General features: G+C 33.0%; 2 protein-coding genes across 3 annotated transcripts in view; one reads left to right on the top strand and one right to left on the bottom strand.

Annotated features, from left to right (window-relative positions):
• LOC149412427 (uncharacterized) overlaps positions 1–3,619 on the bottom strand; it is a 36,462-nt gene extending 32,843 nt beyond the window's left edge. The window contains exon 1 of the mRNA XM_089645711.1: positions 3,539–3,619. Within this exon, the coding sequence (XP_089501837.1) occupies positions 3,539–3,619 (81 nt within the window). The remainder of the gene's footprint in view (positions 1–3,538) is intronic.
• A 2,929-nt stretch (positions 3,620–6,548) lies between these two features.
• The window catches only part of LOC149412426 (uncharacterized), a 29,763-nt gene continuing 12,416 nt past the window's right edge, over positions 6,549–23,895 (top strand). For both annotated transcript variants that reach the window (XM_089645889.1, XM_089645890.1), the window contains exons 1-2: positions 6,549–6,706; positions 13,324–13,456. In XM_089645889.1, coding sequence (XP_089502015.1) covers positions 6,665–6,706; positions 13,324–13,456 — 175 coding nt within the window. In that variant the 5' untranslated portion in view covers positions 6,549–6,664. The remainder of the gene's footprint in view (positions 6,707–13,323; positions 13,457–23,895) is intronic.

The raw sequence follows: 23,895 nt of genomic DNA, 5'->3' as shown, positions 1-23,895 counted from the left end.
ACTCGCGATTTCTCCTGTTTAAAAGCACCCTCACACTTTATTTTATTTTCATTTTATTTTATATACAATATTAGACCAATAATGTTCCATTAATTCTAGTCGTTGATTCAATATTTGCACCCATACAATATAATACAAATGACAAAGAAATTTAAAGAATAAACATTATAAGGCATTACGATATGTTATAAAACAATTAAAGACAGTTAGTAGTAATACAGTTATGGCATGTTTATAATAAAAACAATAAAATAAACTAAGATACTAGGATTATTTCACAAAATAAAAAGTTTGGTAAGTTGCATTTTATATGTTTTCAAGTTACGCTTGAAAATGTCTACATCTCGTAAGGCATTGTGAGTTTTACAGATTCGTCCTATTAAAGAGTTAAATTATAAAATTCTTTAGTTACTAAACGTAATTCTGCAACGTCTGTAATAATAAGAAACTCTAGTCAAATGTTTAATTTTATTTTTTAAGAATATTCAAATTTTAACATAATAAACAGTATTTTTTTTTAAATATCGTTTTCATAGTTAAAGTATTTTTCAAAATCAGCCAAAACAATTGAAATCTGGAGAGAACTGAGTTTTTTTATTATTTTATTTTTTTCATAATTATTTTTACATTAACTTCACACAGGAGACCCTGAAGAAAATAATTTCCTTCAGGGCCTATGTCATCTTTGGGGATGCTGAATGGAAGGGTCTTTTAAAGGAATGGAAAAAGATACATTTTTGGGAAGAAAGAAGGTATGAGGAAAGAGTAGGAATCTGTTGGTCAGTGTGTCCAGGAGCGACGAGCGAAAAGTGAGAGTCCGGCTGGAGAGAACAAAGGGTCACCCTCAACGGGCCTTTCCCGATACGGCTGCCACGCAGTTGGTGGGTAAGCGCATCCACCACCGGAACAAACTTCACACCATGAACTCGGGCACCCCCGCTAAGTCAATAATCATCGCAAACCACTTGAAGCGAGATCTCATAGGTACCCCGGTTTTGTCACTTAACAATATGGCCAATAAGTCTGTATGAAATCAACAAATCTCAAAATAAATAGTTAGCAGTCCGTTTCAATATTTCTATAATTTATGACTATAAAGAGTCTGTTAAAATTGGCATACTTAAATATAAAGTTTGTTACAATTGGAATAAGGATATATAAAGTCTGATATAATTATTTGGATAAGGCTATGCAAAGTCTGATACAATTTATTGGTATATGGCTATGCATAGTCTGATACAAATTAATTCTCACACTCAGATAATGTTGAAAATGTCGGTAAAATATATGTGTGAATAAATAAATAAGTACATATAAGTAACTATATGAATAATGTGTATATATGTGTGTACATATATATGTATATATATATGCGTATGAATATGTACATATATATGCGTATGAATATGTATGCGTCTATGTATTTGAATATGTGTGTGTGTGTGTGTGTGTGTGTGTGTGTGTGTGTGTGTGGGTGTGTGTGTGTGTGTGTGTGTGTGTGGATGTATGTGTGTATATGTGTATTTACGCGCTTATGCATGCATGCACACATACACAACTAGACAAAAAAAGTTATGTATAGTAGCAGGTCTTATTCTTTTTTTTATTTTCTTTTTTCGATTACTGTTTTCTATTTTAATTAGCATGTCTCATTCTTCTTTATTCTTTTTATTTTCGTTATTCTGTTTTCTATTTTATTTTATCTTTTCTATTTCCTTTATAAATTTTCTACTGTAATCCTTCCTATTTTCAACACCTTTATGTATTTAGTTAATATGTTCACTCACACTAGACCTCACATACCTATATTCCAATGGTCACCATGAAACAGAAATCACAAACCTAGTATGGTGATTTAATGTATCTAAATAAATGTTATAATGTATTATCACGTATTTTATAAATAAATAAAAAATATATATTATTGGTATATGACTATGCAAAGTCAGATATAATTTATTGGTGTATGGCATTGATGTCTTATTTGGTCAATGGTGTATGGCCATATCATTACCCCTCGACCACGGAGACGGTCAAATCGGATTTTGTCACAAATCATATTCTATTAGTTAGAAAGAACCTTTTGAATTTTAATAGCAAATATATTTAAGTTCATTTACTTTATTATTCTTTTTTTTCATTTCAATTCTGTTTAAAGTTTCCTTTTAAAATAATTAATTAATTTATCTTTATTTTCATCTCTTTCTTATTTTCAGTTAAACCTATTTAACCTATACATTTATATAATTATACACAAATTTCGACTACCATAATACGGACAAGTGTCTAGTTTGGTAGTCGAAAAGCATGTAAAAAACCTGTATCCAAATATATTTTTATGAATAAAGAAAAAAAAATAAAAATAAACTAAAAAATTATAAACCCTCAAAACGTTGATATTTGTGCCCTGCTGAACTGTACTGCACTGTACTGCAGCACTGCTATTTGAAGAGATGTCATAAGGCACAATTACATTAATTTTACCAATCTTCATTACGAAAGCCCGTAACTTTGTCATTTTGGAGATAAAAACTAATTTTACCGTCGCGTCGTTATCAACACTTTAGAATACATTTTTAAAATTAGTTTTTTAAAAAGGTAAACAGATATGTATAGCTAAGTTCACAGTCTTTGAGTCTGTTACCAATGGCGTGTATAAGAGTAAGGTTGTTTAGGGGGCTTAATCCGTAAATTACATCCCTGGAAAAAACCACCATAATATTATTTGCATCATCTCTTTTATCGGTAACCGGATAAATCACCACAATGATAATACATCACTTCTTTAAAAAGTTATTTAAAGTCATGGAAAGTGATGAAACAAAAACTTTATTAACTGGGATATGTAGGTTAGGTTATGTTAATTTTTTTTTTCATCTTTGTCTAATAATGACTTTATATCACTTTTTAAAAGTGTGTTGAATTGTCACTGTGTTGAGTTATCATGGAACCCTTTTATAAACGTGATGTAAATAATAAGTTGTGATAAGTAGCGGTCCCCAAAATCTTACTAATAAATCTTCCACCCCCCTTTTTTTTGCTTTGCTCCCTTCCCCCAAATGATCTATCCACCCCTATTACGGTCGAAACCCCCCATGTGAATGCTATAGCTACGCCGCTGTCTGTTACAATCGGTACCTATAGTTATGCAGACCCTTGCAAATTGAATATTTTTCACATAAGTATCTTCTTTAATTTGCTGCATAATCTAATTTATTTCGCTTAGAAATGAATTACCCTCACGTAACCTGACACAAATATGATGTTGGATTCCAGAATAATCCGACCTTGTTATTAATCCTGCCAATCATAACATAAGGGACTTGCAGTCGTATAATGCGAGTGAATTAAGTTAATTGTATCGCACAATTCGGTATTACCTGTCATTGGCACAATTAGATTTTGCACCAGAGCACAGCTAGGTAGATTGCGACGGTTAGTCGCGGGGAACTTTCGGCAGGTAGCATAGAGCAATGATAATCAGCAATCATGATCCGTCGTCGTATATAGAGATTAGCGGATAGCTAGCAAGTGGCACGATCGCTCCCCCGTGCCCCTCTCCCTCCTCGCACAGGCAGCGCTGGACGCACTCTTGCAGGGCTGGCAACGACGTTTCCATCACGAGCTACGGAGCATTAATAATAATAATAATGTTTATTTCAGCTGGACAGAGCGGTGTGTGCAATGCTCTGCCTGCCATAAAAGTTTACATTTAAGTTAATACATAAAAAGAAAATGAATAAATAAATAAATAAAAATAATAAATTAAAAATGGATACATTGATGAGCACAATAGGACTTTATGGTGACTTGAGTGAAATTCTCCATCTCTGGTGTAGAGGCGCTCCCTGCCATTGGGCAACGGCCTGCACAAGAGTGTTGTCCAATCTCTGGTAGCGCTGACTCGTCCCGGCTATTCTGTGGCGCATCAAAGCAGCGAACCCATGCACCCTAATACATACATTTATATAAATGCCACTCAAGAGTCTTAATCCTTCCAGGACCACACTTTTGGTTTGTTTCGCACATATAAATCAAATTTTTTGTTGTAGGTACACCTTTTAATTGTTTTGATTTAGATTTTTTTCTAATTTGGTTTTTATTTTTTTTAGGCTTCAAAGGGTTATTCAGGAGGAAAAAACTGACTCACAAATATTTTTTTTATATAAGAATATCGTTTACAGTGTAACAAAAATAATTATAAAGATAACCCTTTTAAACCGTGTCTTTCTGACGAACAAATTTTCATTTTTCGTTCTAATAAAGGCAACAAAATAAGTTTTTTTTACTAATACATTTGCTTAGGAAAAGCAATACCGATCGTGAGTACTGTGGGTCACACCAGTGCCGAAATAATATACTAGTTGATTATATAATATAAGAGACATATAATGGATACCCCGCCACGCAAACACTGGTTTGAAAGGGTTAATGGTTTTTTAATTTCTAATAGGCGGCGTTGACGTCACGCCCGCGCCTGGCTGTTTGACAGCCGTCTTACCAAACATTCGGTGTCATTATGACGTTGTAGCCAGTTGGAATCGTTTCAAAATGTGCAGTTTTAAATCGTTTTTGAAATCAATATAACATATAATAAATATAACATATTTTTAAACTATTTAACGATATTCATAGTTTTTGAAAATACCCCATTGTGGTATACTATGAGGTTGAAGGGAGTGAGGAGGAGAAGGAGATGAATGGGCAGCTCGGTAAGTTATCTAGCTATTCAGATGTATTCACAAAATGCAATGTCAAACCACGTTTCGATTCTTTTAGCAGGGCGATAGCAGACTTTAGCAGCGGGTACTTTGCTTACTCCCTTCCCCGCAGGCGGTGACCTGGACGGTCGCTCGAAGGGCTGGTAATAATGATTCCATCACGAGATATGGAGCTTTGATATAAAATCTATCTATTGGTAGGTGGTTGATAGCTCTGCGTATTGAATACAGTTATTTCATTTAGTCATTGGCTCTGCGGGTCGGACGCTCGGCTAGCAGTAGGACAGTTCGAATACGTTACCTAATCACAGAGGGTAACCGATTTACATTGGTTTTGCTTAGTGAAAAGTTCTGTAATAGAATCCTAGACAATTCCACTTTTACCTGTACCAAGTGTAGCCACCGCGTCGAAAGGCTCTGCCGTCCGACCGTCCTTTCCTTAAGACAATCCCATAGTTCGATCCCTTTCCAAATGTTTTGTAAAAAACGGTGGATATTGAAATCCCGATATGTGTGCAAGCGACTTATTTAAGTTTTATGAATTTTACGGTTGCGTTTTAAATGGATTATCAATAAAATTCACATATATTTTGATTAAATGCAGTTTTTAACAGTCATAATTAGACTAAACACAATACTTGTTACTATTCTTACGATTTGTTAAATTTTTCTGCTTTTCTTTAGATTAATTAGATAATCGACTCGGTATAAATAAGAATACTTTATGTCAGTAGCCCTGAATTACGCGCAGATACTTGAACAATACTACCTAATCGATACACTGTATCTGCATCATTTTTATCTTATCTGCTCCTTTGTAAATTAATGTTTTTTTACATTTACCAGTGGCACCTGTGCATGTTTTATGCCAAAACACGATAATAATAATGAATATGTGATTACAAATAAAGACAGGACCAACCTGTAGTAGCAGATTTCCTGTGAACTATTTCCACTATTCCCGATTGGTCAATAATGGAAATAATTAGCAGGGAGTTCAGTCATTCTACATCTATCGTTAGACGGCTTTGGTTTTCTATGAACTATTTCTACTTTTCTCGAATGGTCATTAATGGGAATAATTTACAGGGAGTTTAGTCATTCTACATCTATCGTTAGGTGGCTTTGATTTCCTATGAACTATTTCTGCTTTTCTCGAATGGTCATTAATGGGAATAATTCACAGGGAGTTTAGTCATTCTACATCTATCGTTAGGTGGCTTTGATTTCCTATGAACTATTTCTGCTTTTCTCGAATAGTCATTAATGGGAATAATTCACATGGAGTAAAGTCATTCTACATCTATCGTTAGGTGGCTTTGATTTCCTAGGAACTATTTCCACTTTTCTCGAATGGTCATTAATGGCAATAATTCACAGGAAGTTCAGTCATTCTATATCTATAGTTAGACTGCTTTGATTTCCTATGAACTATTTCCACTTTTCTCGAACGATCATTAGGGGAAATAATTCACAGGAAGTTCAGTCATTCTATATCTATAGTTAGACTGCTTTGATTTCCTATGAACTATTTCTACTTTTCTCGAATGGTCATTAATGGATATCATTCACAGGAAGTTCAGAGCCATCTTATATTGGAAAACTACGTTAAAGGCAGGGTGTTAATCGAGACATAATTCGTCATTTTATAGTTGTTTGATTTACAAATTATTTGCAATTTCTATTTCTAAGTAACATGATAAAGGTAGCCAATAAACTTGATAGGGCGCCACTGGGTGCCTTTGCATATCTCCGGGCGTGTGTGCGCGCATTCGCTGGTGTGAGTGGGTCACTTCACATTATCTTCAGTTGCTATTTTACGCCAAAGGAAAATGATTCAATGACAGTCCTATTTACATAAAACATGTTTTTGAAAGTTGTGTAAAGTGCTACATTAGTGAGACTTCATCCAACCTGTGACAGGAATCATCTAATCCTCCAACATGGTTCGAGGGTGTGCTATCTTTACAGCAATATGGACTGCGGTAAGAACTCCTCGTATTACTTCTAGTTACTATCTGACAGCGTTGTTTAACAACATATACCATTAAACATTAATCACCCTCTTAAATAGAACAAAAAAATTACTCATTTATAAGTCTTTCATTTACATCAATGTTGATATTCTCTGCCAATAATGCTTACTTTGTTGAAGCTGTCAAATATTAGTTATCTTCTGGTTGCTTACGAAACGTAATCATATTATTATTATCTTTAATGTATTTGACGCCGTAAATATTCATCGGCGTCATTACATCAAGAAGCAGGTAAAATATTAGTAGTCATATCTACAAAGGCTTAGCTAAATAAAATCAATCTAAAGAAACATATTTTGAGCCATAATAAAATTTTAGGGTAATTAATTTTTGACAATCTGATTTTTCGGGGACGCGGTATCTCTCTGCGGGATTTCATCGTAGTGCACAGAAGATACGGTGTGGGCTATTGATAGTTTGCTGAAACACTTCCCAGAGAAAACAAGAGTTATATTGTATTAAATTTACCATTGATACATATACTAACAACTAATAAATTGAACGCAAGATGTAATACTAGTAATACACAACTAGGTGTAGGGAAAATTTAGAGATAAATCACACAGCTGTAAAGTAATACAGGGTTTTCCAATAAGAGGTGTTATTTTTATATTTAATCGTAAAAGATTAATGTTTTAGTTGCGTGTGTGGCACGTAGCGCCGTTTTTTTGAAAGTAAACGCTGTCCAGATCATTACCATCCAATTCCGGCCATAATCCGCGCAATCCACTTATCGTAACCGTTGCTCCAGCCTCATTTTCGAAAAATTAAGGTCCAATGACGCCACCGGACCATAAACCGCACCAAACAGTCACACGTTGAGGATAAGAGGCTTTTCAACAACAACTCTTAAGTTTTCCGAGCCCCAGATGCGACAATTTTGCTTGTTGATGAAGCCACCGAGGTGGAAATGGGCCTCATCACTTAAGATAATTTGCATTTGATTCACTCAAATGAATTTTAATAATTTAAATGCGTTGTTGAAGCGTTTACCGTTCCATTTTTATTAATGGCGTAGTTTCTACTTATGAAGTGTTAAAAAATGACAGCTTCAAAAGTAACATCTACCGAAATAACGGGCTATTCAAAATAACACCTCTTATTGGAAAACCCTGTATTTTAAAGATTCATTAAATGTAACAAGCGACATCACGACACTTAGTTCTGACAGGGCTTATATCTTAAAGTAAATACTGACACCAAACTAAACCCCCCCCCGAATCAAAGTCTAAAGCGCAAACAACTACTCTACGGAGGTAATATGACATTTTGGGGAGCTCACATTTGGGGAAAATCGAACAGTTTGATTGAGACGATGTATGATTGCAAATAAACCAAGGTAACTGTGACGAGACAGAGTCATGTGACGATTCTTCCTCTTCGTGATGATTAACATATTCACAGTAATGCTTCGTTATTGAAAAAAAATCTTAGTTGAAAATTATATATAAATTTATAGTTGTATGACCATGGATGCTAGAGGGCTCGTGGAATGGTTTTTTTAATAGGTTTACATTGTGTGGGTGTTCGGGAGTGAGGTCCCTACGGGGTGGGCGCCCATGAGGGCGAAGTATAAATTGGCTCTGTACTGCATTAATATATTTTTTAAAGATACACAAACATTCCCATGTTCAATCTTTGAATTCCTCATACTATCATCATTATAAGCCGAAAATTATAATTGTGCAATGATGGCAGATAGCTTGAACTGCTTGAAGCGATAGCCTTTCCTGCATTGAAAAAAGTTAACATTAGGGTGAGTTGTGGAATGTTCTTTGAGTTTGATGATCCTTATTATAATATAAGTTTACAGCTGGTGACATAACATTAAAAATACAGGTTTTGTGTCAAGTTGTACTTTTGAAAACTCACATTTGAAAGCACAACCTGCAAAATGCAGCACCTTAAACTAACATGGATTTCAAATATGATTTAAGATTTTCACGGCCAAAAGTATTTTTGTTTTAGGGGTATTATACCGTGTTGCGATAACTCCTTCTTTAGCCAACGTTTCGGACAACGTTACAGTGTCCATCATCAGGGCAGATGTGAGTAACGTTGTCCGAAACGTTGGCTAAAGAAGGAGTTACCGCAAGACGGCATAACATCCCAAAAACAAACAACAAAAATAACATGGATTTGTTTGGTTACTGCTAATAACAGTGCATAGATATATAGATCTCTAACCACTAGATAATAATTTGGTAAGAGGGTAATGCAACCCATAACGTTGTCCGAAACGTTGGCTAAAGAAGGAGTTACCGCAAGACGGCATAACATCCCAAAAACAAACAACAAAAATAACATGGATTTGTTTGGTTACTGCTAATAACAGTGCATAGATATATAGATCTCTAACCACTAGATAATAATTTGGTAAGAGGGTAATGCAACCCATAGATATATAGATCTCTAACCACTAGATAATAATTTGGTAAGAGGGTAATGCAACCCATTTATCGGATAACCAATACCTCTGGCATAGGTCACCCCAAGTGTGTACAGGATGCGCCTGCCCAACAGCTGCGTGACGTGCCAGATCGGGAGAGGCTGATTTGGGGAGACTCTTTGACTTTTGTTCCGTTTATTTATTGCTGTAAATTTTAAAATGTTATCTTTTTTCGGTAACGCATGTGAGCGTGTGTGTGCGTGGGTGCCACTTTGATAGAATGTATTGTCAACGACAACGAGCCTATCTGCCTAGTTTCAGCTCGGTCAAATTTCGGGAAGTGGGTTAATTTACGCAACCAAGATTTGCGTTCATTCATTTCCAAAAGTAAAATTCAAATGGATCTATAAAAACTGTGAAAAATGTTGAAAAAAAAAACAAAAGTTATGTTAGGATAAGTTAAATGTAAGGTGTAAAATTTCGTTCTTGTGTAATTCTGGTAGTGTAATATTGGTATGTAAAATTTACGACTGTGTAATTTTATCATGGAACCCATATTTCAAGTGATGTATACATGTGTACCTGTGGATATCTTTACATGTCGAGAATTTTCCGAGATTATATTCAGTAATGTTATTAAAAAAATAATTAAATTGATAAACAATACATTCCTACATGTAAAATCATTGATACTGCGGTGACTGGCTAAAATATTTCGGTAGGTACCTAGTACCTACGTGTTCTGGGAGACTGTCTAAGATTATTGTTTATAAAAAAAACGAATACATACAGTTAAGTCTTTTTTTATAAGGTCTTTTTTTGCACGGTTTTGAAGTAACACGGTCAACAAAACATAATTTCCATTCTAGTTAGAATTTTCCAATTTTTCAATACATAATGTACTGATTTATTTAACACGGTGGAACATATTTAGAATGTTACCTGTTGTCTCAACCACATTCATTATTAGTCTCGTACCACATTTCTGATGTTACGACTCTTTATAATATGATTTATAACGTTTTGTTGCCTCATATTGTTTTATTTTTTTAAAGTATTTTCTTAATTCATTAATTTAAAGTTCATAACATGAAAGATATTTTAATTTATAATATTTCTACAATAAAACATAGTAAATGGCGTAAGAACAAAATACTCATCCAATTATAATTTTGTTAAAAATATACAGGAATATATCTATCATGCTGAGTACAAAGAGTACAAGAAAAAAAAAAACTTTTCAGGAGAGTAATTTGAAATTTGATTGCTTTTGAGTGATTAAGAATAATATACAAAAATGTTTTTAATCAAATTACTTTATTAGATTAAGTCAAAAGAATTAAGATTTAATACAAATTAATTTATTAGGTTATGACAAAAGAATTAAGAATTAAAACAAAAAGGAGAAGAATTAAGACAAAAAATCCTAAAGGTATAAATTGACCTGTACCTACTTATAACACCAATAGAAAAAATAAAATTTTCAGTTGTCTCACTATAAACTTTTGCCTAATTTGAAATAAAATATATTTTTTAGACATTTTAAAATGATTAAAAAATGAAATAAACTGATTTCATAGACATATGAATATTAGTAGACCTGCCCTAAGTGATTAAAAGCGTATTATCCCCACTCCCCATACCGGTTCCATTGGAGCCGGCTGTGCTCGCGTATGGCCTCAAGTGAAATTTGAAAACGTGACGTCATCATTCTTGTGCGAACTACGGTCGAGGCATCATCGGTTCATTTTACGAAATAACACGGCAAAATGTTGACTTGTGATATGAAAACTTGTAAAAATAGATGTGAAAAAGAGAATAAACCCAATTGTCGTATTACATTCCATATATAAGCATTATTTTACTTTATTCTAAGCATATTCACATCGTATAATATGAATCAGTTGTTACTATCACATCGAGAAACGTCTGGACGCGAAACACAAAGCTGGTTGGTTGCTGGGAAGTAAATTATGAACATTTATAAAAGTGTCTTAACTAAATACTTAAACGAAATATTCGACTCTGAAAATGGAACCGAATTTTTTTGCCGAATTTGGACTTCGCAAATTTGTTCATAACGTGGCGAGTAATTTGCGCTCCCATGTAAAAATGTCTATTCATTCAAAAGCAGATTTTACTTTTAAGAAGTAAATGGTGATATTATAATGCGAGATGCCTATTTACTGTCAGATTGATTTATTGACGAATCACAGTCAGCCTTACTCCCTTCGTTCTTCAACAGTTGATTTTACCCCTCGCCATTATCTTCTCGTCTATTAATTCCTATGTCTGTGACTGATATGTTGTTTTATACTTGTACCCTTAATTCCTAGCATGATAGATTTATTGAATGATATAAACATTAGATTTAGGATTTTATGCAATAAAAATAAAGAAATAGACACTAACAATGCCTAAATAGGCACTTGTACTATCAAAACATGGAAATGTCAAAAATGATATTTTTAGTTGGCATCAGAAAATATGTAGCTTATAATTTAGACGAATGAAATTACTTAAATATATATGCATTAAGGCCGAGTGTAGTAGTGTACTAACATCGTCAAAAATATAAATTTGTAACTCTTGTTCAATGATCTCTGGAACTCGGATTGCTTTGAATTTAAGTGTCATTTTCAAAATTGGTACTGACTGTGTTAAGAATTCAGACGAGCGATAGTATACAATATAATATTTTGAAAGAAAAAAAATTGGAACTGATTTGTAAAAAAATCAGTCTATGAATGTGCGCCAGTAATAAAGACATATTTATAATCCGATATCTGGCAATGGAGTATCTTCACTCTTTTCTTAATTTTCGAAATAAAAATTACGATGATTAAGGCACTTTAATTTCATTTTTATGACGATTTAAAATGTGCCATTTATGATTTGCCGCCGAAACGACTTGTTTGTTTTTATTCGTGAATTCGGCGGCCTTGACGTCACGCCGGGCTACGTTAGTTTATTTCTATGTCATAATGAGGTTGTAGCCAGTGTGAACCCTTTCGGAATGTGCAGTTATTCAGATTAATAATTAAGAATGAAAATATTAAAATTACACAATTTTAGCACAATGATCAGAAAAAGAAAAATGTACGTTAAATTTTCCTTATATTTTTAACGGTGTTCATAGTTTGTAAAAATACCCCATTAAGTAACATTTTCCTCCCATAAAAAAAGTTACACCATAACGTGTTCTGGAGCAGTAAGTTTAGTTTTTTTTTTGTTTTCATATTGTTACTTTATTATTTATTTAACGCCCAGAGGGCTTTTAAATGATTGGTAGTATAATTTTAATTTGACAGATACTTTGAAACATAAAAAATAAGAATAAAATTAGATTTGATAAAAGCTATGCAACAAGTCATACAAACACAAGAAACAAAAACAGAAAATTACAGCTATTTGTAGGTTTACATGATGTGTTTAGGAGTATTGTTGAAATAAATGTTTTAAATGATCCACAAAACTTGCCAAGTTGGTATTGAATATGTCAACATCACCCAAGTAATGATTTCCCATGGTGTGAAGTCGTTGTATCGGAGAGTGGGCAATGTAGTTACGCTTATGTGTGCTGCTGTAGAATATTGTATTTTGTCGTGTTCTTACTGTGGGTGTATGTATGTTTATAAGTTGCAGGAGTTCACAACAGTCGAATTTAGAGTTAAGTATTTTGAATAAGAACGTTAAATCGTTTATTTTGCGTCTATCTTCTAATGTATGTATTTTTATAGTATTTAATAAGAAATTGTATTTTAAGTCTTCGGCAGGGATATTTCATTTAAAATTTATAAAACGTAGAATTTTATTTGTATTCGCTCAATGTTGTTAATGTGAATTTTGTAAGATGGAGACCAAACTACTGAGTTATATTCAATTAGACTTCTTACTAGAGATACGTATAATAGTTTAATGGCTTGTAAAGAATTAAAGTTTTTAGTTGTTCTTAATAAGAAGCCTAGTGTTTTCATACCTTTGTTCACAATTTGATGGATATGATTGGTGAAACTTAGTTTTTCGTCCAAAATAATTCCAAGATCTCTCATTTCCGTGACTCTTTCTAAAGCTATGTTATTGATGGAATATTCGAATAAAACAGGATTTTTGTAATTAATGGAGAGGTGATTTTAAATGTATTATCTGATTCTAAGGAATTTCGACCGTATTGCAGGTCCAAGCAGTGACTTACATCGTCCTTGCGAGCATCGGCTACAACCTCTTCTTCACCAAGGTGGACCTGGTATGGGACGAAGCGGATCCCATGGGCATACTCGCTTACGTATTTAATCTAGTGTACTTCTTCAGTAAGTGTTTCTCACTAGATTTGTTCTCTCGCACCAGAGCCTAATTCCTCACATCCCGTTCCTCGCACAAACATGTTTCTACTTTATATGAAACAATCAGAGATGTGCTTTATTTCAAATAAATCCATTTCAAATGGAAATGCACAATGCAAAATGGGTATTTTCCATTTTAAATGCTTTTCTAAAAACTATTTTGCATTTTGCATTTTAAATGGTTTTCTCAATGCATTTTCCATTTTAAATGCTTTTTTGCAACATTCTTCCTACTATCTCCACTCATCTTTTTTTCATAAGCCCCAAATATCAGTCGGTCCTCAACCTCGCTATGAGAGATAATTTACATTTGTCAAGTTGTTCCCTGGTAGGAGACCTGGCAATTGAGTGACACCATTACAAAAAATACTGATTCAAATACTGAACATGGGGCCATGAAGCTGTAATATTGAATGTTAGAGAGCAGTTTCTATGTTTTTACGTTGGCAACATTAGTCCCGCGCAAATTTTTTGTGGTTTCATAATCTGTAGTCGTGGTGTTTTTGGATTTACCATCATGTAATATGTTTGTTCTACATTGATGTCCATTATTAAATGACAAAATTGGTTAAAAATTCTATAATTATAGAATTCCTTCCTCCTTCCACCTTCCTCTTTCCCTTCCCCACTTACCTTCAGCCTCACAACATCCCCCAATTGGGGATGCCATAGTCTCACTGGCTCCAGACGGGAGCAGTTGGGACTCTTGTGAGGTATTCACTATAAAAAAAAAAAAAAAAAAATTGTTTGACCTGAGAAATCTTTTTACATTTTCAATGCATTTTGAAAATAGGTATTTTGCATTTGAAATGCCTTTCTAAAAACCATTTTGCATTTTGCATTTTCAAATGGAAAAGTTTTGACCCATTTCCAATTTGCATTTCAAATGGTTTTGGGTACCCATTTTGCACATCTATGGAAAAAATGCATTATAGAAACAAGGGAGAAGGGCCATATATTATGTAAGTGCCATCTAGACTCTATATCAGACTCGATCTAGACACCAAACGAATAACTTCCATTGATAGACGCTTTGATAATCCGCTCACTTTTGTCACGCAACACACTTTCATTTCGTAATATAGCGTAAAATGGGACTACTCAATATTACGTAATCCCATTTTATTTTTAAAAAGTGCGGTAAAATATGTATAATTATTTAGGCTTTTACTGATGGACTTACTTTGTTATATTATCTATGTATGAAAAGAAATTAACGTCTACACCATTTGTAGATTTATACACTGAGAAAAATGAGCCTGTTAAAAAAGTGACTGCATGAGAACTTCCTGATAAAATATTAGTCATTCAGAATATATCAAGAACTCGTGTTTTTTTTCCTAATAGATATCATGACGGAATACTACAATATAAATATGTCAGTATCAATATCAGTATTTGTATGAACACGTGTTCCGCCGTTCTCACAAAACATTTGCTTTTGACTGATACTTTGTTATGAACTCTTTCAATTCATTCGTTATTTTTATTTATTATTATTTATTATTTATTATTATTTATTTTTCCATTTTTAACAGGTAAACGAATAATTTGAACAGATTTTAAATAAATTAACAGTATTTCATATCAGTAAGTTTTCTCCGTGTATTCACATGGTCCAAACGAATAAAAATAATTTCATTTAAATATCTATAGAACGACAAAAATATTGACCTCAATACTGGGGGTTTCTGAGTCTATCTGCTGAGTTACAGCTCGATCGGATGTCGAGAAGTGGGTTAATTTCCACATGCAAGATTTCACTTCATTCACTCATTCAATCTAGAAAACAAAATCAAAATTTAAATACATATATAAAAAAAAAACGTTGTTATTAATTGATCGCCTGACGATCAAATAGTTGGAGATTGTGAATACACCTAGTACCTACTTAATGTCTCAATAGTACCTACTTAATCTCATAAAAGACACCATCAGAATGAGTTATTAGTGGATGTAGTAGTTTAGTATTTTTAAATCATCTGACAAAAAGCCGAAAACGATATTATATAAATAACAAATATAAATGATCAGTTGTTAGGAAGATATTATAAGTCACCGGCGTAGTCGGCGATAAGGTTTAAATTCCCGATTAACACCATCCCCCTGTTTTGATATATGCAAGAAAAAAACATGGCCAAAAAGTGCCTTTTATTTTATTTTGTGGATGTTCAGGCATAAATATTTAATTTATTTTCTATAATTTTATAAATAACTTAATTTGCCACATTATACAGTAAAATCATAGCCGAAAATGGGTCGTAAGTAGGAGATTTTGAACTTTATAGCAGTTTTCATAGGCCTTATACATTATTTTTTTCTGGGCTTATAAAAAACTTATCTAAAAAATAATCGATTTTTCAAAGGCCAAGATGTATTCTACTCGCAATATTTAATTAAAGCATCTGAAACATTTCTAGGCGACCAAATTTTCAAACCAAAAACACATGATTTTACATTACTACGTATGACATTGCCTTAAGGTATTTGTTGTCAATGAGCGTGTCTCCTTGTATTAATACTCCTGACCATGAGGAAAATAAAATTCCTCAGGACCTCTGTCATCTTTGGGGATGCTGTGTGGTGCGGAGAGGAAGTAGCGAACATGGGTCTCTTCAATATACATGTTCACTGGAGAGTTGTAGGGGTAAATAACCAAATAATATTTTGTAGAACAAATAGTAAAACATAAGGGAAAAGGACACGGTATGGTAAAACAAAAAACTTAAAAAACCTTACAACCTCAAATTGAAATATTTAATCATTAAATACAATATTAGTGACTCTCAAACGAAAGTTTGAAACAGAAAAATACGAAAAAGTTCCGAAAGTTCTTCAATGATTAAATATTCAAAAACATAATTTGTGTTTTATTTTGCAGAACTTGTTATCATTCTTTCACACTGTATTTGTCGTCAATGTGATATGCATATGATTGTTTTAAACTGGAAATTTATTTTACTGTAATTATTTGGAGAAAGTTTTTTTTTTGTGAAATTTTCCCAATAGTCAATAAACTTTATTCGCTTACCCAGATTGTACATATGTTAAGCTCAATATCGATGTGTATTTGGTGCAATTTTATGTTTCTTCGCGTATTAAGTAGCCATGAGTCTACTGTTTATGCGTTTTATGTATTGCGTCATTGAAATATTGTAACAGTACCAACAGTAATTATATTTATAATTACGGTATTACTTTTCTTATTGTGGCGATAATAATGTATTGATTACCCCAAATTCCCTTCCGCATTAGCTCTGTATCAATATTCTTCCTCTGAACCCTAAATCTTCCATCACAGAATGTATTTTTTCTTATAAATTCTGATTGTAAAAAAACGTAAGTGTAAATGTTCGCCGAACTTATTTCTATTTAATTTTAAAACATAAAGTCATGTTTTTAAAGTTTTCTGATTTAATTTTTAGTTCTTAATAAAGATACTTATTATTCTGTCAATTCATGTTTCATAATTCATTCAATGGTGCATCATTTCATATTATTTTCATAAAACCAGCATTTGTGAGAAGACTTGTGAATGTTAGAAGCGAGGAATGTCACAATCATTGTCACACTCAGTACCAGTGTCACACTCAGTGCCATAGTATCCCACTCGTTGCCATAGGGTTACACTCAGTGCCATAGTGCCACACTCAGTTATGTAGTGTCGTACTCACTGCTGCAGTGTCACACTCAGTGCCACAATGTTATACTCAGTGCCACAGTATCACACTAAGTGCCATAGTGCCACACTCAGTATCACACAATAAAAATATCAAAAATAATAAAACACATATTTTTAAGAAAGCGAATTATAGACGTTCACCTACTATTTCGCTTATTACAAAGATCACAATCATGCTCTAAGTATTCACGTATCAGTCATATCACACCCATTTTGTATTGTAAGTGTGTAGGCATTGGTCATTTGTTGTAGGCATTGGAAATATAACCACACTTTTAAAGATTATCCTTTGGGATAAAATTTCCCCAAATATATTCGGTTTTTGGATATTTTAGCAACTGGGATAAAATTATTAATATTGTTTACAATATTTGTGCGTATTTATGTATTATCTAAGTAGATGCGTCTGTTTTGATTTTATTAATAATTATGTATTATTTTATGTATATGAGCGATATGAATATTATAACATTTAAAAATGTATCATGCGACCTTACAAAATTATTTAATATTTTACCAACCCATATAATAAAGTATTTATGAGTACATTAAGTAAACACAACTTTATGGCAGTATGGATTTTATGAAATTGAGTAATTTAACTACAATATTAATACACACCTTACCTAAGTAAGTAATCAGCGATCTATGAAGACAATATTTCCGAACTGTTGCATTTAACAGTATTTCACATGAAATAACACTAAAAACTACTAACATCAATGAAAAAGCAGTACAATGGGTGAAATGACATTCAATGTTAAAGTAGTTATTTGACCACTTATTATGTAATTATTGTACATTACCTTTATAGCCCAGTCAATGAAGGGAAAAAAGAGCCAATGTCGGAACTAATTCCCCGGAAGCTGAATTTTTCACAGATGTTAGAAGACCTTCAGACATGTATTTTTACAAAAGTCCCCGACTTTCCCCCTTGTGCTTCCTTCCCCACCCCCTCTTGAATATATTTTTCAAAGCCTTTTGGAATACGCTAATATCTCCTTAATGGTTTTATTAAATCAGATTATTTATTTTTTATTTAGTTTCTAATTAGTTACTCTAAAAAATTGTATTCTTTAATTTTTGCGAGAAAACCTATTCAATCTCTACAATTTATAAGTAAAGTAAAAATATCAGTTTTTAAAATAGTATTTCAGAGTATATTTGCACATAACTTTTTTCTGAGCCTGTTAACGAAAAAAAATAAAACAACAAAACTTGTAGACAATATTTTTATCTATAAAATAAAGTATATAATAATGGGTATAAATTTATAATAAGGCACGTAGGCTATTAATAAGGAGCACGGCGCGCGGCGTCTCGAACGTGCAGCGGTTCGCGGCGCAGCGAGAAATTACAAAAACTCATGGAAAGTAATGATTAATTCATGTGTTTGCTTTATTTTATAACAAATTCATCTATCGTTGAAGAGTTTTATTGTTATTTACCAGTTTAAGTTCGGAGGGGAGGGGGGGAATATAAATATTTTCCCCTGTCCAATGAAGCGCTTTCATTATCCACCAACCGCCGTGCCCCGGTCTGGCTAAACAGTCATATTATGTTGTATGATTGTTTGTGACTTATTATTTAAATAAAGGTATGTGGGAAATTTATGAGAATCAGTTTAGGCGTCCTCAACAGTAACCCCATGCTCCAGGGACATGAATATTCTCTGGCAAACAGAGCCTACACTTTAACAGCAGCGTCTCTTGTCCACGTAATGAGAGAAGAATACCGAGATATTGATGGGAAATTAAGACAAATAGGAAATATGTATCAAGATTTAGTTACGTGGAAAAAAGATATGGAGGAGGTTAATAATGATGACAATCTAAAAGAGACGATTCCATATACTGAAGCAAGTGAAGACAGGATTAAGGAATCTTCGAGTAGGACTGCCAAGTTGTAGCTTTACCTTCTACATTGCATCGACCTCATGCTTAGATTTATATTTGCAGAGAAGTCCGGAATCGGGAAATGCACTTAAAAATTATAATAAAATACTACTGTTGATATGCTTCCATTTTTCCACCCGGTAGGACATTTACCATACGAAAAATCAGCACATATGTATGTTCAAAGTATGTTGCAACTCGAATCAAGAATAACTAAAGAAGAATATAAACTATTCACTGAAAATGGCTACTTTACAATAAGAAGAAGCGACAGATATTGGTCCGGTACGTGGACGGACATGATCATCGAGCAGTGTCTCATGCGACCAATGAAGTCAGTAGGAGGTTTGACACATGGGCGCGGAATCACTGACAGCGCTTTGTCAAAGTGGAAACTTGGAACCACTTACTGCGTGAAAGTGCAAGAGAGCATTGAAGAATTCATCGGTATAGAATTTCATTTTACTGAACAGTATGTTGAGCTGCGCGAATCACGGAACAAAAGGGATAAGCTAGATATAGGAAAATATACATCATGGTTAAGACACCACAGCCCGTTCACCAAGCTCTCAGGGGAGCTGATGTCCTTTATCTTCAGGGTTTGTTTCAGATAATAGTGTCAATTGTGATAACGCTCATGAGGTGGGCGTGGCAGCTATGGAAAAAATGAAAGGATGTAATTTTGGAGATATACGACTGAAAAGGAAAGACATGGTGACTACCCAGCAAGATTTAAATCCACAACTGTTAGGACGAGATAAGTTGCAATAAACCCCCAGCAGCTATTTAACAGAATACTGTGCATTAGTGATAGTCCTAGCAAGCTTTAGACCTACTTAGGATATGAATTGGCTTCAAGACCCCTTCTATTTTTGATGAAGTCTCCCTTCGTAAAGGAACAAAATCATGTATGGAGAAAGTATTTAGCGAAAGTATTCTCGATGAAGTTGATTTGGAAAATGCTGCAATAGTCATCGATGGGGGATACCTCCTACACTCAGTTGTTTGGCAAACTGAAACTACTTACGGAGACATCATTAAATTATACTCACGTTTCGTCGATACTAAATTTGGCAAACATTCTATTGTCGTTTTCGATGGATACCCTGAAGAACCAACTGTAAAATATGAAGAGCAAATACGTAGGTCGGCTAGCAACTCATCGTGCGATATTGAATTAAACTTCACTACACGTTGTTTGACTAAGACGGAAGCTTTCTTATCTAATAAGAAGAACAACAAAAATACTGATTGAAGCACTGTGTCATGAATTTAGTGAATCTGGTTTGAAAACTGTCACGGCCGCAGGTGATGCCGATATTGACATTGTACTAACCGGCATCGAACAACTCAACATCTTCTCAAAAGTGATTTTTGTTGGCACGGATAGTGATCTTTTGGTAATACTTTAAATAAAATCTATTTTTTTCTGTAAAGATGTTGGTGGAAAGGCCCCTTCAAGAACTTTCTACATCATAGAGAAACCTATAATGTTACATAAAGATATTCGAAATCACATGCTATTTACCCATTCCATTACGGGCTGTGATACGACCTCATCTTTATATGGGTTAGGAAAGATAAAAGCTGTTGATATGATGAAAAACAATCCCGAAGCAAAACGCGAAGCTGAGGCATTTCTGAAAAAAGATGCAACTGAAGAGAACTTGTTGCGAAATGGAGAAAAATTCGCTCTCGCCATGTATGGTCTTGGTAGCTACTCTAATTGAAACGAAGCTCGATACGTTGTTTACCAAGTTTAGTACGTAAGTTTACCAGACTAACGTCAAAATCAGCTTTTAAATCTAAATTTGACTTGGCAAAACTACCACCGACTTCCGAATCGTGTCATCAACATTTGTTGAGAGTTTATTTGCAAGTACAGTTTTGGTTAGGAAACAAACTAAACCCTATAAAATGGGGATGGAGGTATGAAAATGTAAATGAAAATTGTGGAAAGAAGAAATTTTTGAAACCATTTGCTCCTGATGACCTTCTTTCTCTGGTGTCCTGTTCCTGCAAGTCTGGATGTGGAAATTACTGTGGCTGCAGAAAATCTGGATTTACCTGCTCTGCCATGTGCTACAACCTTAACGGATTATCATGTCTGAACACACTGCAGTATATGGAAGACTCTCTTGACTAGAAATTTTTTGAATAGTTGCCTAATTTTGTCATCGTTCAATCTTATATTATTTTATATACTTATATATACTATATACTATTATATACTATCAATATTGATAAGTATATAATATAATTTACAAACCGTTTTGTCATTATAATATTTTTTAAGGTATATTTTAAGAAGCTTGTTTGAAGGCAAACCATTTTAGATCTATGCTTTATTGTAAGTATTTCGGTATTTTATTGTTGATAAGTGCACATAATAAAAAAGTGAGAATTTCCACAAAAGATTTTTTAGAACTTCGCCATAACATAAGGTCGGCAATATTTTAATGTGGTGAAAGGGTAGTCCCACGCTGTCGTAGTTATTTTTGGCTTATTTCACATAACTTCATTTAAATAATAAGTTACAAACAATCATACAACATAATATGACTGTTTAGCCAGACCGTGGCACGGCAGTTGGTGGATAATGAAAGCGCTTCATTGGGCAGGGGAAAATATTTATATTCCCCCCCTACCCTCCGAACTTAAACTGGTAAATAACAATAAAAATCTTCAACGTTAGATGAATTTGTTATAAAATAAAGCAAAAACATGAATTAATCATTACTTTCCTTAGGTTTTTGTAACTTCTCGATGCGCCGCGAACCGCTGCACTTTCGAGCCGCCACGCGCCGTGCTCCTTATAAACAGCCTACGTGCCTCATTATAAATTAAAACCCAAGATTATATATATTATTATATAGTTAAAAATATTGTCTAAAAGTTTTGTTGAGTTATTTTTTTTCGTTAACAGGCTCAGAAAAAAGTTATGTGCAAATATACTCTGAAATACTATTTTAAAAACTGGTATTTTTACTTTACTAATAAATTGTAGAGATTGTATAAGTTTTATCGCAAAAATGAAAGAATATAATTTTTTAGAATAAGTAATTAAAAACTAAATAAAAAATAAATAATCTGATTTAATAAAACCATTAAGGAGATATTAGCGTACTCCGAAAGGCTTTGAAAAATATATTCAAGAGGGGGTGGGGAAGGAAGCACAAGGGGGAAAGTCAGGGACTTTTGTAAAAATACATGTCTAAAGGTCTTCTAACATCTGTGAAAAATTCAGCTTCCGGGGAATTAGTTCCGACATTGGCTCTTTTTTCCCTTCATTGACTGGGCTATAAAGGTAATGTACAATAATTACATAATAAGTGGTCAAATAACTACTTTAACATTGAATGTCATTTCACCCATTGTACTGCTTAGTTCCGACACAAAACCTTCATTGACTGGGCTATTAGAACATATTAAACATACTAAATTCAGTTGTCTGTGATATGAATATTCCGGTAACTGGCCAACTCGACAGTGACAATTCAACACACTCTTGAAAAATGATATAAAGTGATGAAAACTGAAAAACTAGATTATCCAGGTTATGTTAGGTTAGGTTTATAGGACAGTTTTTTCATCACTTTTAATGACACTTTTCACTTCTCTTTTTTTCTGTTTTCACTTGTCCTGAGTTGCCGTGAAACCGAATATTCACTTTGTTTTAAAATTATTGTAAAATTGAAATTTTTTAAGACAATCGAAAAATTGGGTATCTACAATTAGAAAATTATTTAATTAATAATTAAGTATTTATTATTTAAATTTATGACACATTTTTTATTCACGCTTACTAACGGTGTTGATTTGAATATTAAATTTCTGACGTCTCAATAATTTGACAACAATAATATAATTATATTGAAACAAAAATTGGCAATATGTATGTTTTTTTGAAAGGCAATTCGACACTTTCATTATCAAAATCATCCTTGATTTTTCACGGGTAATAATGATATGTATGTTCCAATGTTTCTGTACACAGAAAAACGAATCCCAAATGTTTATAAACCTATATTGATTATTGGTACTTCGACGTCTGTCTGAATAATTTGTGTTGCATTAAATTTTTAAGGCAGTGATTAATTTTTGCAAAATCTTCTGCAACTTATTGGTGACATTTGATATCTAGTTAGTCATTTTGTTTTACATAATATAAGTCTTACAAAACTGAGTATATTGAGTTTAATTGTAAGAAATCTCTGGTTTTTGCATATTTACCTGTTCACATATCAAAAAGTTTTATTTCAGGAATAAATTAAAAAATAAGATCCATATAGCCCATTTGAAATACACATAAAACATTGCAAAAAGAACAAAAGTGATGAAAGTAGTAAAGGGTTTCTGTGCTCCTGTTTTTTGTTCTTGTCGGCAGGTTCGCGTTTTAACGTTTATGTGAGTTAATTATAATTATTAAAAAATAGTCCTCCCCTATCTACCGTTTAAATATAATGAAATTAAAAGTTAAAAAATAGTACATTTCAAAAAGGGCATTTTTTGGATGGAAATTTTAATTAATATGCGTTAAATTTGTGTTTGGTTGAATTTAAGTTTTCACCCATCAGAATGATTTTTGAATCATTTTAATATTTTGTTTTGTATTTCATCATATTCGCATAGTAAATAAACAGTTATCATTAACTCACAAATAATTTCCAAAGTTGCCTCTAAAATAATGAAAAAAATTATAATGGCCTTAAACACAAATAAATAATGTAGGATATAGTCGTACTAGATATTTGAAATATCTTTTGATTAATTTTTTTTTAAATTTTGACTATGTAATTTATTCTCAAATCAAAATTAAAGTTTTGTAC

Source organism: Hesperophylax consimilis, chromosome 23 (genome assembly GCF_061612785.1).
Source record: "Hesperophylax consimilis isolate HC1 chromosome 23, BYU_Hcon_1.0, whole genome shotgun sequence".
Classification (NCBI taxonomy): domain Eukaryota; kingdom Metazoa; phylum Arthropoda; class Insecta; order Trichoptera; family Limnephilidae; genus Hesperophylax; species Hesperophylax consimilis.
Note: the sequence above shows the minus strand (reverse complement) of the source record. Positions and strands in the feature narration are given on the sequence as shown.